Source organism: Ostrea edulis, chromosome 2 (genome assembly GCF_947568905.1).
Source record: "Ostrea edulis chromosome 2, xbOstEdul1.1, whole genome shotgun sequence".
NCBI classification, from domain to species: domain Eukaryota; kingdom Metazoa; phylum Mollusca; class Bivalvia; order Ostreida; family Ostreidae; genus Ostrea; species Ostrea edulis.
The window spans coordinates 91,168,895-91,184,905 of NC_079165.1; the positions used below are offsets into that span (position 1 = coordinate 91,168,895).

At 34.6% G+C, this 16,011-nt stretch overlaps 1 protein-coding gene across 3 annotated transcripts in view; it reads right to left on the reverse strand.

Annotated features, from left to right (window-relative positions):
- Positions 1-16,011, reverse strand: part of LOC125678306 (rab GTPase-activating protein 1-like) — a 59,063-nt gene that overhangs the window by 38,177 nt on the left and 4,875 nt on the right. For 2 of the 3 annotated variants that reach the window (XM_056155422.1, XM_056155425.1), the window contains exons 2-10: positions 15,290-15,417; positions 14,731-14,907; positions 12,985-13,189; positions 9,123-9,140; positions 6,506-6,689; positions 6,072-6,328; positions 3,741-3,807; positions 3,508-3,610; positions 2,100-2,266 (exon numbers count right to left, since the gene is read on the reverse strand). In XM_056155422.1, the coding sequence (XP_056011397.1) occupies positions 2,100-2,266; positions 3,508-3,610; positions 3,741-3,807; positions 6,072-6,328; positions 6,506-6,689; positions 9,123-9,140; positions 12,985-13,189; positions 14,731-14,907; positions 15,290-15,383 (1,272 nt within the window). In that variant the 5' untranslated portion in view covers positions 15,384-15,417. The remainder of the gene's footprint in view (positions 1-2,099; positions 2,267-3,507; positions 3,611-3,740; positions 3,808-6,071; positions 6,329-6,505; positions 6,690-9,122; positions 9,141-12,984; positions 13,190-14,730; positions 14,908-15,289; positions 15,418-16,011) is intronic. The other variant, XM_056155423.1, reaches the window with a different exon arrangement.

Consider the following 16,011-nt stretch of genomic DNA (forward strand, 5'->3'; position numbering starts at 1 on the left):
AATTAAACTTTAACTTACTTTATACCAGGAAGATTTCATGTAAATGTTAACTTTTCTGGCCCAGTGGTTCTTGGGAAGTAGACATTTGCATGTAAAAGTTTGATCCCCAATTGTGGCCACACCCTACCACCGGGGAGCATGATTTTAACAAACTTGAATCCCCACTATGTCAAGAAGCTTTCATGTAAATTTCAGCTTTTCTAGCCAAGTGGTTCTTGAGAAGAAGATTTTTTAATGACCCCACCCTATTTTGCATTTTTATGATTATTTCCCCTTTGAAGGGGGCAAGGTCCTTCATTTGAACAAACTTGAATCCCCTTCACCTAAGGATGCTTTTGGCCAAATTTGGTTGAAATTGGCCAAGTGGTTCTGGAGAAGAAGTTGAAAATGAAAAGTTTACAGACAAACAGATAGACAAACAATGGGAGGCTATAAAACTTTTACCGTACTCATACTCAAACTGAGCCATGTTTGTTTTGAGTACAACTCTGAGCAAGCTCCCAGCATACTCGAAAAATCTTGAGCATGTACTCAATTTAAGAATGAGAATATTCTATAAAAGTTTTATAGCCTTACTTTTGAGTATGATTTAGAACACAGAGTTTGGGTTTGAGTATGAAAATGTTCTCGAAAAAGTTTTATAACCTCCAGGCTAAGGTGAACTAAAAAGCATGAAATGACTATAATGTTAATGCATGTTGTTCAAGAGATTGTTTCTGTAAATCATTCAATCTGTTTAATTTGTTTTGATAGAACACTAGTTACTTATAGATTTCTACATTAAAGACCGGGCTTAATTGACCCGTTTTGATACAGGGTCTTGTACCATTTCAATTGAGAATTTTACGTCAAAAGACTGCAATTTTGAACAAGCACTTAGACAAAAATAATGCATTGCAGGTTAAAGAAAAACAAAATCAATCATTTATTGATTTGATTACGGTTTAACAATTCATAATGAGCATTGGCATGATGATATGATGATACAATGTTTCACTTTTCACTTTTCTTTTCAGAAACATACTTGGAACATTCTTGTATCATTATGATTTACTTTCCATTTGCAACATCATGATTAAATGTTTCTTTGTCAAGAAGGAGCGTGTGGTGTTTACAGATTTCATTTGGATAAGGTAATTGCAGCCTTTATACACAGTACATGTACTAAACAAAATGTTTCAGATTTTACATAACAACACAGATATTACTCTTACTACAAGCAGATATCTGGGGAAAATTTCCAATATTTAGAGAGATTCAATGGGATTGTGTCCATTTACCAGACCTGCATGCAAGGGATATCAATGGGATTGTGTCCATTTACCAGACCTGCATGCAAGGGATATCAATGGGATTGTGTCCATTTACCAGACCTGCATGCAAGGGATATCAATGGGATTGTGTCCATTTGCCAGACCTGCATGCAACAGATATCAATGGGATTGTGTCCATTTAGCAGACCTGCATGCAAGGGATATCAATGGGATTGTGTCCATTTACCAGACCTGCATGCAAGAGATATCAATGGGATTGTGTCCATTTAGCAGACCTGCATGCAAGGGATATCAAGTCCTGTTTTTAACATGTTTCACTGTTCAAATTTCAAAGAAAAGACATTAATCAATTTTCTCACAGTGAACTTCAAATACACACAGCCTACTGACCATGGCACACAGTTGTCTACTTATGAGTTTTAACTTGCTATAGAATTGATTTTGGTGGAGTTTCTGGGAGTACTTACGAGTTTTAACTTGACATAGAATTGTTCTTGGTGTACTTACGAGTTTTAACTTGACATAGAATTGTTCTTGGTGGGGTTTCTGGGTGTATTTACGAGTTTTAATTTGACATAGAATTGTTCTTGGTGGGGTTTCTGGGTGTACTTACGAGTTTTAACTTGACATAGAATTGTTCTTGGTGGGGCTTCTGGGTGTACTTACGAGTTTTAACTTGACATAGAATTGTTCTTGGTGGGGTTTCTGGGTGTACTTACGAGTTTTAACTTGACATAAAATTGTTCTTGGTGGGATTTCTGGGAGTACTTACGAGTTTTAACTTGACATAGCATTGTTCTTGGTGGGGTTTCTTGGTGTACTTACGAGTTTTAACTTGACATAGAATTGTTCTTGGTGGGGTTTCTTGGTGAAGTACCAGAAGCGTTCATTGTGAGGGAAGATTTTGGCCTTTGTTTCTATGGCAAACCTAACTGGTTCCTGAATCCCACAGATGACCAAATCCACCGCCACGGTTAAGAACACACGGGTGTCTGGAACAAATTTACAACTATTCAGTGATCTATGAAGTACACGAAACGACGTACAAGCATAAACAAAAGAAACAACCTTATCTTTCAGGGGCCAGTTTCACAAAAGTATCTTATGATAAATATCTGTCTTAAGACCAAAATTTGTCCTAAGATCCCTTCATTTTATTTCACAAAACTGTTATATCTTAATATGATAACCATAAGATTGTAAGAAATCTTAACACATCAAGAGATGTGTCCTAAGTCAATTCTCAAAATGGTGGAGACCTATCATTTGATCAGGAAAAGGAACTTCATACTGAGGGAATTCGGGACATAAATAATCCTATATGGAGGAGATAAACACCATTAACTAGTTAACTGTGATAGGTGACCTCTGAACTGTGTTATGAACTTAATATTTGTTAGAACATCCCACAAAAAGATACATTCATTTATTGTTCGTAAACACAAAGCAGAGGTAAATTAAAAACTTCTATAATCAGAATTTCACGTTTATTCTTTAAACACCTAGAGGTTTATATGAAAATATTCAATCCTATAATCAGAATTTCACTTTTATTCTTTAAACATCTAGAGGTTTATATGAAAATATTCAATCCTATAATCAGAATTTCACTTTTATTATTTGAACATCTTGGCGTTTATTTGAAAATATTTAATCCTATAATCAAAATTTCATTTATTCTTTATACATCTAGTCGTTTATATAAAAAATATTCAATACTTTCATTTTGTGTTACAATTTCTGTAATCAAATGGTAATACAAGTGGAGTGTAAAAATCTTCCAATACACAATAATGTGTAAAATAACATAATTTAGAAAAGAAGTTCAATATATTAAATGTTATGAATATATTAAATCATTATAAATGACTAAAATTGTAATATTTCAACTTCCTTTTTAGTTTATATACTCTAATCTTTTATCTAGCATTTGAACTCTTCACCCATGCAGTTAAAAGATAACAAGAGAAACATGGTATTTTACAACGTAACAAGTATTATAGCATCGTATCTTGAGATAGTTTTGTGATATCTTCTGATGGTCAGAACTCTTATGACCTATCTTAAGATCTTTAAAAGATTATTGAAACCCGGTCCAGACTGTTACTGTAAAAATTTGCTTCAATTTTACTCTAACATAATTTAATTTTACTTATAACACGCAATTTGATTGGCTTCTTTAATGTATCAAATTTCCAATAACATGCTATAGCAGTATTTGATCAATGCTTACCTTTAGGTGTCTCGGTGTTAAGGACCTTGAAGCACTCTTCAGAAATGTCCCAGTTTCCTGAGATGGAATAAGTTCTCCCATCACTCGAATAACCCATGGAATTCTACGGGGGGGAAATTGGTTTGACCATTAAACACTAACATTTGATTTTTTTTAATGTGGTATTAGCAGCAAATGAAATACAAATATATAAGTCTACATTACTTAGTGTGAAGATCTCTATTTTTACATACCATCTCTATGAGGTGCATGTCTCCATCTTTGATATTACGGCCAGGTGACAAAAGTAATCCAAAACACCTGTCAGGTAAAAAGGAAAAAATACACCCCATTCTGAATTTGGTAAATCTTTTTAAATGCTGTGATTGCTGGTCAAACGAAAGCTCTAATCGAGACAATTTAAAATAGAGATGACCTCTTCTAAAAAAAGAAGCCCATGAACCACATCGCTCACCTGAGTCACCTTGGCCCATATCTGAAGGCTTTCCATATATATATTTGCATGTAAAACCTTAGTCCCTATTGTAGCCCTAACCTACCCCTGGAGGCCATGATTTTTACAAACTTGAATCTGCATTATGTCAGAAAGCTCTCATGTAAATGTGAACTTCTTTGGTCCAATGGTTCTTGAGAAGAAGAATTTTAAAGATTTTACCTATATATTTGTATGTAAAACTTTCATCTCCTATTGTGACCCCAACATACCCCCAGGGGCCATACTTTGAACAAACTTGAATCGGCACTATGTCAGGAAGCTTTCGTGTAAATCTCAGCTTTTCTGGCTCCGTGGTTCTTGAGAAGAAGATATTAAAAGATTTTTCCTATATATTTGTATGTAAAACTTTGATCCCCTATTGTGGCCCCATCACACCCCCGGGGGCCATGATTTCAACACACTTGAATCTGCATTATATGAAGAAGCTTTCATGTAAATCTCAGCTTTTCTGGCTCAGTGGTTCTTGAGAAGGTTTTTAAAGATTTTCCCTATATTTGTATGTAAAACTTTGATCCCCCCTTGTGGCCCCATCATACCCCCAAGGGCCATGATTTTAACAAACTTGAATCTGCACTGTGTCAGAAAGCTTTCATCTACTATATATCAGCTTTTCTGGCTCAGTGGTTCTTGAGAAGAAGATTTTTAAAGATTTTCCCTATATATTTGTATGTAAAACTTTGATCCCCTATTGTGGCCCCATCATACCCCCGGGGGCCATGATTTGAACGAACTTGAATCTGCATTATGTCAGGAAGCTTTTATGTAAATCTCAGCTTTTCTGGCTTAGTGGTTCTTGAAAAAAAGATTTTTAAAGATTTTTCCTATATATTTGTATGTAAAACTTCAATCCCCTATTGTGGCCCAATCATACCCCAGGGGACCATGACTTGAACAAACTTGAATCTGCACTATATCAGGAAGCTTTCATGTAAATGTCAGCTTTTCTGGCTCAGTGGTTCTTGAAAAGAAGATTTTAAAAGATTTTTCTTATATATTTGTATGTAAAACTTTGATCCCCTATTGTGGCCCCGTCCAACCCCTGGGGGCCATGATTTGAACAAACTTGAATCTGCACTATTTCGGGAAGCTTTCATGTAAATTTCAGCTTTTCTGGACCAGTGTTTCTTGAGAAGAAGATTTTTAAATGACCCACCCATTTTCGCATTTTTGTGATTATCTCCCCTTTGAAAGGGAAATGGCCCTTTATTTGAACAAACTTGAATCTGCACTATGTCAGAAAGCTTTCATGTAAAAATCAGCTTTTCTGGCTCAGTGGTTCTTGAGAAGAAGATTTTTAAAGTTTTTCCCTATATATTTGTATGTAAAACTTTGATCCCCCCTTGTGGCCCCATCCTACCACCGGGGGCCATGATTTGAACAACCTTGAATCTGCAATATGTCAGGAAGCTTTCAGGTAAATTTCAGCTCTTCTGGCTGAGTGGTTCTGGAGAAGAAGATTTTTAAATGACCCCACCCTATTTTTGCATTTTTGTGATTATCTCCCCTTTGAAAGGGACATGGCCCTTCATTTGAACAAACTTGAAAGCCCTTTACCCAAGGATGCTTTTGGCCATGTTTGGTTGAAATTGGCCCTGTGGTTCTGGAGAAGAAGTCGAAAATGTGAAAAGTTTAACAGACAGACGGACGGACAGACAGACAGACGGACGACGGTCAAAAAGCGATCAGAAAAGCTCACTTGAGCTTTCAGCTCAGGTGAGCTAAAAAGTTTACAGACGGACAGACAGACAGACGACAAACAACTGGCGATCAGAAAAGCTCACTTGAGCTTTCAGCTCAGGTGAGCTAAAAAGTTCCACAAATCTATATTGAAGATCACTCCGGACTATGTCACCATTTTATACAACTCAACCCCTTCCTTAGATTGCTGAGTGTTAATAGATTAATGGGGATTCTAGCAGAGGATTAGGTAACCTTTTGTTGTTTTATTCAATTTTGGAAAGTAATCAACACATCTCCAATCCAATCTACCTTTCCTGAAAATGTAAACAAGTCGTCAGCTTGTACAAACATTTATTGCATCTTACTGTATCTATGGTATGAATTTTACCTTTCAATTCGAAGTTCTTTATTTCCCGTCTGAGTCACAGAAATCACAATTTTTTTGTCATAGTCACATCGGAATTTAAACATGTTTTTGTCTTTAGGACAAGTGCTGTAGCTCCCCTTTCCATCATCCTCCTTGAACTCCAAATTAACACTGAACACAGCTGTTACTTCAGCTTCACTTATGCTGGATGCTGATCGTACCGAAGTCTTCGGTAAACGTCGGAAACTTGTTGCAAATGAGTACAATATTTTAGCAACCTGTGAATAAAGATGTTTTCTATTACTCTGAACTAGTTTGTTATATACAATTACTAATTTCTTAGTTTCTATTTAGTTTCTATAAAAATCTTCAGAAAAAATTCATTTCACCAACAGAAGAATGGAAACAAGAGTCCAATGTGAGAGTTGCCTTTTCATAGAGTGAAAATAACTCACAGCTTCATGCAGTTCACATCTGAAAACATGGCACTGGAATATTGCAGAATCCGGAGAGTCCCCATGACTACACGTAAATGCAAAGCACATTTTCTCCTCGCTGTCTGAGGGTCCCCTGGCACAGAACAGGATACGGTGGATTTTGTAGCAGGCTATGTCCGTGTCTGTGCCGGGATCTACCAATCTGCAAACAGCATCAAACTACTGAGTTATTACGATAGGTAAAAAACTAACTACTCAACTAAATGAAGTTAAACAAACATGTGTATCTATACCTTTAATGTTCACATTATTTGAAATTCATGACACTCACTTACACCCCCACCCACCCCTATAGGTAATTAATATCTTTCAAATCTTAAAGCTTGGTGTCTAATTCTATAACAGTAAAATACACTTATAACTAAGCGCTGAGGACAAACAATTCTGATTCTTTAGAAATATATTTCAATATATTCGTTTAGTTCATAATACAGTCTAATATAGCAGCAATAATGTAGCCCTCTATGATTTTGAGGGGGGGTGGGGGTGGAGAGGGCCAAAAACGTCAGAATAAAAAAATCGGATAGGGCTACTAGAGTTGGGTACCGCAGAAAATAAATGTACCGTGGTATGCCGTGGTATTTGCAAAATACCGCAGTACATACCACGGTATACCGCAGATTTAATCTTTTAATTTTATGATTCAATTTTAGTGGATTTTAGTTGTGATTTATTGTATATAATGAACAGTTATTAGTTTATTGATTGTAAATTGCATTTAATTTATTCAAATATAAATAATAAGGAAAATGTCTTATCTAAATCTATTTTGAAACCAGTTAACAGAACAAAAGTCTAATCCAAACATTAAAGTAAGCATATAATATTGTACATACAATATAGCAGTCTCTCTGTATCATGACTACAATCGACTGTGACTGGACTACTGGCTAGAATGACTATCAAAATAACTAATAGGGGGAAACTTGTGGAATTTATTTGACACAATCTCAAAGTCTAGAAGTTCTTAGACTTAGAGTCGCGAATGACGAGAACTTCTACCTGTAGGAGACGCCTGTCCAGAACATGTGCGCACGAACGTGTTCTTTGACCACAATTCCTACATTTTTGCACCTCAAACCTATTAACTCGGCGTTCAGAATCGGCAAGAATTTGTACTCGCGTGAAGAACGGTGGTTTCGAATGCACAAGTCTGCATCTGCCATTTTATATTTTTTTACTCGGGGTTTGCCCGATAGACGGAAATGGTATTTGACCCGCATGTTTTCATATCATTAATAATCAAATCATCACATTTTATGCTTCGTATGTTTTACCGATTGTGTACAGTTATTAGACTTACCTTTCATTACATCACAATGAGGGAACGATGTAAATAAAGTGAGTCACTGCGTACACAAATTTCTTTAATTATTTTTTCTTGTTTCAACTTTATATTTTTGTTAAGAGTTATCAGACTTGAATATACCGGTATTTCGCCTCGTGTACCGCGGTAGATACCGCTACCAGAAAAATACCGGTACACCGGAAATACTGCGCACCTCTAAGGGCTACATTATTGCAGCTAAGTCTAATACAGTTTACTCCACTTATATTGAAGTCACTTATATTGAAGTACAGTGTATGTTTTAAAACTACAAGGAATGAAAATCACTTCTCTGTAAATGTGAATTCATTATAAGCATGTTTGCTGTTAAAGTGTTTTAATGTATAATCTAATATAATACATTCAAATCAAGGTATCTTATTCCTGTCAGCACACAAAATAAATGAGTGACTTTTACTTCCTAAAAAGTCAAACCCCCACCATTCTGCATTTTTTAAACTAATAGTTCAATGCTTCAATTTAATACTGAGACAATCTGTTGACTTTTTATATTCCTGTACTCACTGAATAAATGAATGATATAGTGTTATAGTATGACTTATACTTGTCTCTGTTCTAAGCCTTGATAGACTTGATTCACTACAGAGTACTGTACTGTACTGTACTGTACTGTACTGTACTGTACTGTATCGATACACCGATGCATTGATATCAGATATGGTTCACTCATGATACATGAGTCACAATATCAGAAATTAGACACTACGACTTTTCCTAAAATCAAAAAAAAAAAAAAAAAAAAAATGGGAGGCAAGAAATAAAATTTTTGCAAGAAGTGTCATAAAAATCAAATGAAAAACATCATCAGTGACGAGAATCTCATAACATCCAGGCCTCTTATTCACTTGTTCTTGTACATTTGCATAATAAATGGCAACTCAAACGAAAATTAGAAATGCTTTCAATTTTATCATTTACTTTTGTATTGAGATACATATCAGTATAGGTATTGTATCATTAAGTATGCATATAGTTCCAACCCTTTAGTCATGTACACAATTCAAATAAACAAACAAAAAGAAAACACCCACACTTATGAATATCACTGTGTGTTAGAACAAAGCAAAATAGTGATGTTTCAAACTGCAAATACAACATCATAGAACTAAAAGTTGGTGCATTCCAGGAAAGAAGAAAAAAAGCAACTACACAGAACATGTATGCTGAGGGTATTATGAAACTATAACAAAAAACAAAACAGATCATCGTAACAAAATGGCTGCATACCTAACCACTCCATTTGTTCTGCACAAACAAATAAAAAAAATTATTATACATAATTTGAAATGCTCAACACAAAATGTAAGACAATGCACACATTGTTTCAGTCAATTTCAGTTTCAATTAACACATACATGTACCATATTTATCTAAAGTCATGCAAATTTATTTATCTGAGGTGAATTTTTAAATGTTGTAACACTAAGCATACTCCAATACTGTATAGCAACAAATCGCAGTCGGTTTAATTCGCAGAAAACAAATCTTAATATCCTGAACCCAATTTCTTATCAATATTCATGATTAATTCACTGAATGTTAAATTTGTGGTAATTTTGTTTCAGCAAATATAGCAAAAATTAACTCCGCGAGTGAATTTCCTGCCATACAGCATACAACACTAACATAAATATGTAGTGAATATATTAAAAGTTTTGCTACTTTTAGACAGGGTTGTGACTTAAACAAAGGCAAACAATATACATATAACACATTGTGGAAAGCGAATTCCCCGTCTTAGAAGTTCACTTTAATACAAATAGGCTGAATAGCTTAGTTTAAACCAAATCAAAATCTCCATTTTAATTTTTGATCTTCATTTCATTGATCATTTTCCTTCGAAACTCTTGAAATATTGTCAAAATTTATCATTTGCATTTAATTCTAAGAAAGTTACACCAACTTCATTACCGTATATACTCGCCTATAAGTCGGTCCGCCTATAAGTCGGTTGTATTTTTAAAAGTTATTTTGTAGGAATTTGCCATTGACCCGCTTATAAGTCGGTACAAATTTTTGTCAGATTCGGTTGACAATTTCAAATCAATGCTCTAGTGTTTTTACCTATGTTTCAAAAAATATTTTGAGAAATTAATAATTATGATGTGCTCAATATCCAAGCTATATCTGTTTGGGGTTTAAACGCAACCCTTGATCTATTATGGGCAATGATCCCTTGTTTACCTAAGCAATTATGGTCTCCTAATTACCAGTACCTGACACCATGTGTACTAGTGCAAAATGTTATTGTGGGATTCTGGTATAATTCATTGTATCAACAATAGAGTTTTTAAGAGTCAAGAATGATGATCTAAATTAACTGTTAACAATATTCAATCTTTTATGAAATATATTTCAGCCGGTATACATATGAATATTTCAATATTAAATCGGGTTCGTAATTCAATTTTACCGATAAACGATAGATTAGTTGAATTGAAAGTATCAGTTACCGGTGTGTAAATAATTTTTAACCAGATAAAAATATGTAAATACCTGTACTTTATACATAATTTTAAAATACATAAACAAAACAATATGTCTAGATATTTGTGAACAATAATCATTTGTGTGGTAGTCCGCAGGGCTCGAAATTAGCGAGAAATACTCGCAAAATGCGAGTACATTTGAAAAATAGCGAGTAAAAATAGTGGACACTCGAAAATTTTAGCAAGTGGTGATTTACAAACTATGATCGTATCGTATCCGTTTTATACGGTATTGCGCCATTCGCTTTTCTTAAACTTGCACTCTGAATCATACAAATGCTTACATGAACGATCGATTTCAACAACCATTTCTATCCGGATTTTTCTTTTACGATTTTTAAGAAACTCGGAGTCAAACAAATGCTTTAGAGGTCGGACATCGCATTATGATGAAAAATACATGTGCCACGAGTCCTGTTCGCCTATAGGGGTGATTAAATTGAATTCTAAGAATGAGGTTTTTGTTATTCATTGATCTAAGAAGAAAAAAAAGTCGGAGTCTATGTTTTACCAAGTCTTCCGGTAGTTACTTTTATCAGAATCATGAGAATGTCCTATCTAAATTAATTTATTGTCATATTGAGGTCGGGTTGTAGTGATGACACGAGTGCACTGCTCACCGCGTAGACGATTATCAAAAAAGTCCATGGGGCTCATGATCGTGCTGCTTATAAACCATGAGTCCCGGATGCGCTTTGAAAAATCACTAGTGACAACTCTGATGTGGCATGAAATTGGACCTGCGGTAAACAGGTTGTGGATTAGAGGTGCGATAATCAAGAGACCTAAACATGACTTACGTAACTTAGTGTCTTGTCCAAACGATGCCTGTTGACCCACAAGGCTCAGTAATGAATAATGATGGGGAAAATACATGTAATTGATTTTTTAAAAAAACATGAAAAAAGAGCACTGCTTCATTATTTTTATTTTAGCTTGTAGGTTTTCATTTTAGCCTGTGGATTTTTTACCCACAGGCTAAAATTAGCCTGTGGTAGAAAAAGTTAATTTCGACCCCTGTAGTCCATGATAATCGTCGGAGTTGTTTAAAAAACACTACATTATGCCACCCAGAAAAATACCAATCTTCTTAGGACGCGCCTATAAGTCGGACATAGAGTTTTGGACCAAAAATTGATTCCCAAAAATCCTATTTATAGGCGAGTATATACGGTATATCAAAATTATTCAGATACTTTTGTATCTCAATCGGTAGGAATTTCTATCATGTCACAAATGTTTTTAGGAATTTATATTGAAAAAAAAGGAAATCATTATCTTTTATTCTATTATTGTGATACTGTAGTGGTTTTTTATGTGTGGGGTAAATTTACAATAATTACATGGTCACGTAACAAGCATATAAATTTCCCCCATGCCTATAGTTATAAATATTTGATATAATATATCCTATTTAGTTAACGCGTATTCCCCCCCCCCCCCCCCCCCATGCGTAATGTTTGATGTGGAAAATGTGCACTCGGCCCCTAGCGTAAATAACCACTTTTACAGTAAGTTACAATTTGGCATAGAATTAGTCAATCTGTCCACTGTTAAATTCTTAAGAGTGTTCTCTGGGTATTGCAGAATTAAATTTCTTTACAGATCAATGAAATTGCAACAAAAATGTGAAACCCAACCCCCCAACCCCCAGTTCCTACTTTGAAAGAAATCTATCTTATTCACTGATAAGAAAACTGTTTTCCGTTAGTGTATAATGAATACATATCAACAGAAAGCTAAAAGTGAAAGCACTGCAAATGGTAACATGCAATACAAAAAGACAATAATATAATAAAATTTTGGTCATGAAATATAGAAGTTTTAAAACACTTGTTAGACTTAGAGATTAGAGTCAAACTTCTAATAATGCTATGTTAGGACAAGCATGTTTCCAATACAATAAGCATGCCACTTAGGTCTGGTTCACATTGAGTTAAGTTAACCTGGATTAACTTAATCTGGATTAACTCAACTTACAATAATTAATCTGCATCACCTTCACACTGCATTTCCCATTTGGGTTAACCCACTAAGATTAAAAAATCAACTGCTGTGAAAATAAAATATATAAACTCAAATATCAAATCTATTTTTCATCCAATTTCATACTACCTTATAAACTTTTAAGACTTGATATGGGTTAAGTTGACCCACTTCAAGTCAAATGTGTATTAACATTAACACAGATAAAATGTGGGTTAAGTTCAGCAAGTGTGAATGTAATGCGAGTTAATCCACTATTACCAGGGTTACTATAGAGATGTTTGTTTTTTGTTGGGTTTGTTTTTCATGGTACAGATTTTCACACATTCTGCAGTCATAAACAACAGAATTTAGTACCAGCAGATCTAAAGTTCAATTTGCATACTTTTTAAGAGTAGCAGATGAATCAATTTTATCCCAGATAACACAAATCCATTGAACTTTGACCTCACAGACAAAAGGATGTCTACAGTAACCTGGTTTAATTTAAGTTACAATATGAACTGACCCCAACTTAGAAACTGAATTTCCAATAAATAACACATTCTTACCAAACACAGAGCTTTTGATTTCTTCATTCAAACTAAACCTGACAACAAATCCCACTAGCTTACCTGACATTTCCCTCTGAGGTCCTCGGAACAAGGAGTTCTATTGGAATGGCCTGTTTGGACTGTTCGTTAAGTATTGACATATTGCGATATATCTCCACCTCACTCCGGGGAGCATTCACCAAAGCGCATCCAAGGTAGGTAACTCCATTGAATGTTGTATAGCCCTCATCTGTGATCCCAGGCAGAGACATTGATCTCCCTTTACCTGTATATAACCAGATAAGTCAATATTTACAACAGAAAACTAGACAAGTCAATATATACAACAGATAATCAGATCAGTCAATATTTACAACAGATAACTAGACAAGTCAATATTTACAACAGATAATCATACAAGTCAATATTTACAACAGATAACTAGAAAAGTCAATATATACAACAGATAACTAGACCAGTCAATATATACAAAAGATAAGGCAAAAAAAAAAAAATATGTGTGTTTCCTATTACATGAAATTTTGAAATAGGGTCGGTAGGTTTTTTTTTTTTGAAAATAGATCTGCCAGATTCGAATTATGTGTACTTAAGGTTGTGTATTTCAGCAATATTTGCTCAAAAGAATGGATATTAACATACTGTTCTACTTTTGTAGAAATAGTGTGGTCTCCCTGACTCTTATCCCATATCTTTTCATTTTATATGAAGCTCAATGAGAAAGAAATCCATGATTGGACATCAAATGATGTGCTATTCTGTGTATCGGTCAGAGCGGTGTTGCAGGATACCGTCAGTTCAAAGTCCTTCGGCAGTTCTCCATGATTTTCAGTAAAAACATCTTACAGTGACCTCCTGTTCTCAATGCACAATATTGCGTTTTTATCTGTTTTAAGGTGCTGGCATTTATTAACCCTCATGGCCAGCAAACTCATTGCTGCCAACAAGTGCGCCGCCATTACGATTCGTAATAAAAGAGACGTTTCCGGAAAGAGCACGATAAAATTTCCGGAATTTTTAATTTTCATCGATATCGTCAAAAAAAAAGTTTAGGGTCGGGAATTCAGTCGGGTAACCGGAAACACATATATTTTTTTAAGCCTAACTAGTCAATATTTACAACAGATAACTAGACAAGTCAATATTTACAACAGATAATCAGACAAGTCAATATTTACAACAGATAATCAGACAAGTCAATATTTACAACAGATAACTAGACAGTCAATATTTACAACAGATAACTAGTCAAGTCAATATATACAACAGACGAGTCAATATTTAGCAATCCTGTGCTGCTGACGTCACACTTGGTCCACCTGCTTTATAATGATCAGTTATTGATATCTGCTCCAAAGGCGAGATATGGTGCTTTGTGCAACATTGAAATCTTCTGCAACTGTAAATTTTAATACAACTTCTTCCAGTCATCTAATTGCACTGTTGAGTTGAGACTCATTCAGATGCAGCATTTCTCAAAATGAGGTTACATTTAAGGACAATGCAATCAAATATTGAAAACCTGTGCATTTAATAGACTACTGGTGCCTAAATCACATGCATTAGGAACTTAAAACAATTGAGAGTTACAGATACATACCAATTTGAGGATTTTATGAAAACATGTGTATTGTCCTCAAATTCTATAGACTATCTATCGAGTAAACAATAGTGTTAGACGTCACAAGTTGCAATCAGGCAATTCATTCTACACCACCCCCCCCCCCAAAAGAATGTATGAAAAAATTATTTGAAAAGAGTCAGCAAAGAATGACTACTGTGCATTTCTTTCTATATCAGTATATTTACCTTCTCCTGGTGTGGACTCCTCACTGATGGCCCCTGTAGATAGACTGTTGGGGAATACATTGTCTACAGAACTAATGGGAGACTGGGGGTCAGTCCCCAGGGAACTGGAGGGGGTCAAGGTCAAGGCCATCTTCTTGGAGGACTGAGACACCTCATCATTCAGATCATTAATATCACCTAAAACAAATAATGTTTATTGATTAAATTTTTACACAAGTGCACTATTAAATGTACCATAAAATACTTGTATCAATATCATGATTTGATTCCACTATAAACCCAAATTCATACTTAAATCATTGAACCGTTCATGCATTTAGCTTGTTATTTTCTTTGCAAATGAAATTTATGACCTAAATTTTGCTTTTGTTGACAACAGCAAATTCTACCCTTTACATCTATGCCTATCATCTTCCAATGATACAAGATCACTTCTAAATGTACTAATACAACAGTCAGATGACTGACTATATCTATACCTGAAATAGTGTCTGCAGATCACTTCATATCATATTCTGATTAATCGAGACTTAAAAATAAAACCACTTCTATAACAAACCTGTTATTTTCAATTTGGGTTCTCCATTTACTACTACGTAGTCGTCATTGGTTGATGAAGATTCAACAGAACTGCGACTAAGAGCATCCTCCATAATATCGAACTAGGTCCACATTATTTTTACTTATCTACAGAATATGAGAAATATTTTGTAACACACTGTACACGTGTGGCAAAGCTTTTATCAACACCTCTACACCAACAAGGGTGCCATAATTTCTTTGATACAGCCATAATTTGATAACCGTTGATAAATATTCTTATTCATATGTATTTTATACAAGTTGCACTTCATATACAGTCAGGGGCAAGACTAGAAGAAGTAGTTTTAATTACTACTTAAACAAGTCTTTTTTTAAAATATGCAAGAGTTGTCTCTCTTGACTTAATTTGCTAAATAAGACTCAGTCAAGTGATTTCTTATTTATCATTTTCTATACAACAGTCCATACATAAAAAAGACTTAATTACGTTATTTGTTCAAAAGATACATATCATGTAGTAGGTGTTATTTCCCTTTTACATTGGATTGTTCTAGAGAAAGTTGCACAAGTAGTTATGTATATAAAAAAAAAAACCACCCACACAATAAAAACAACCAGATATGTCACAATATAAAAGCGGGGGTAAGAATCGGAGGAATCTCGGATTAATGTAAGAGATGGTATCTTTGATTATATGACTAGGAACAACTTGTTTACAACCAACCAGTATGGATTCAT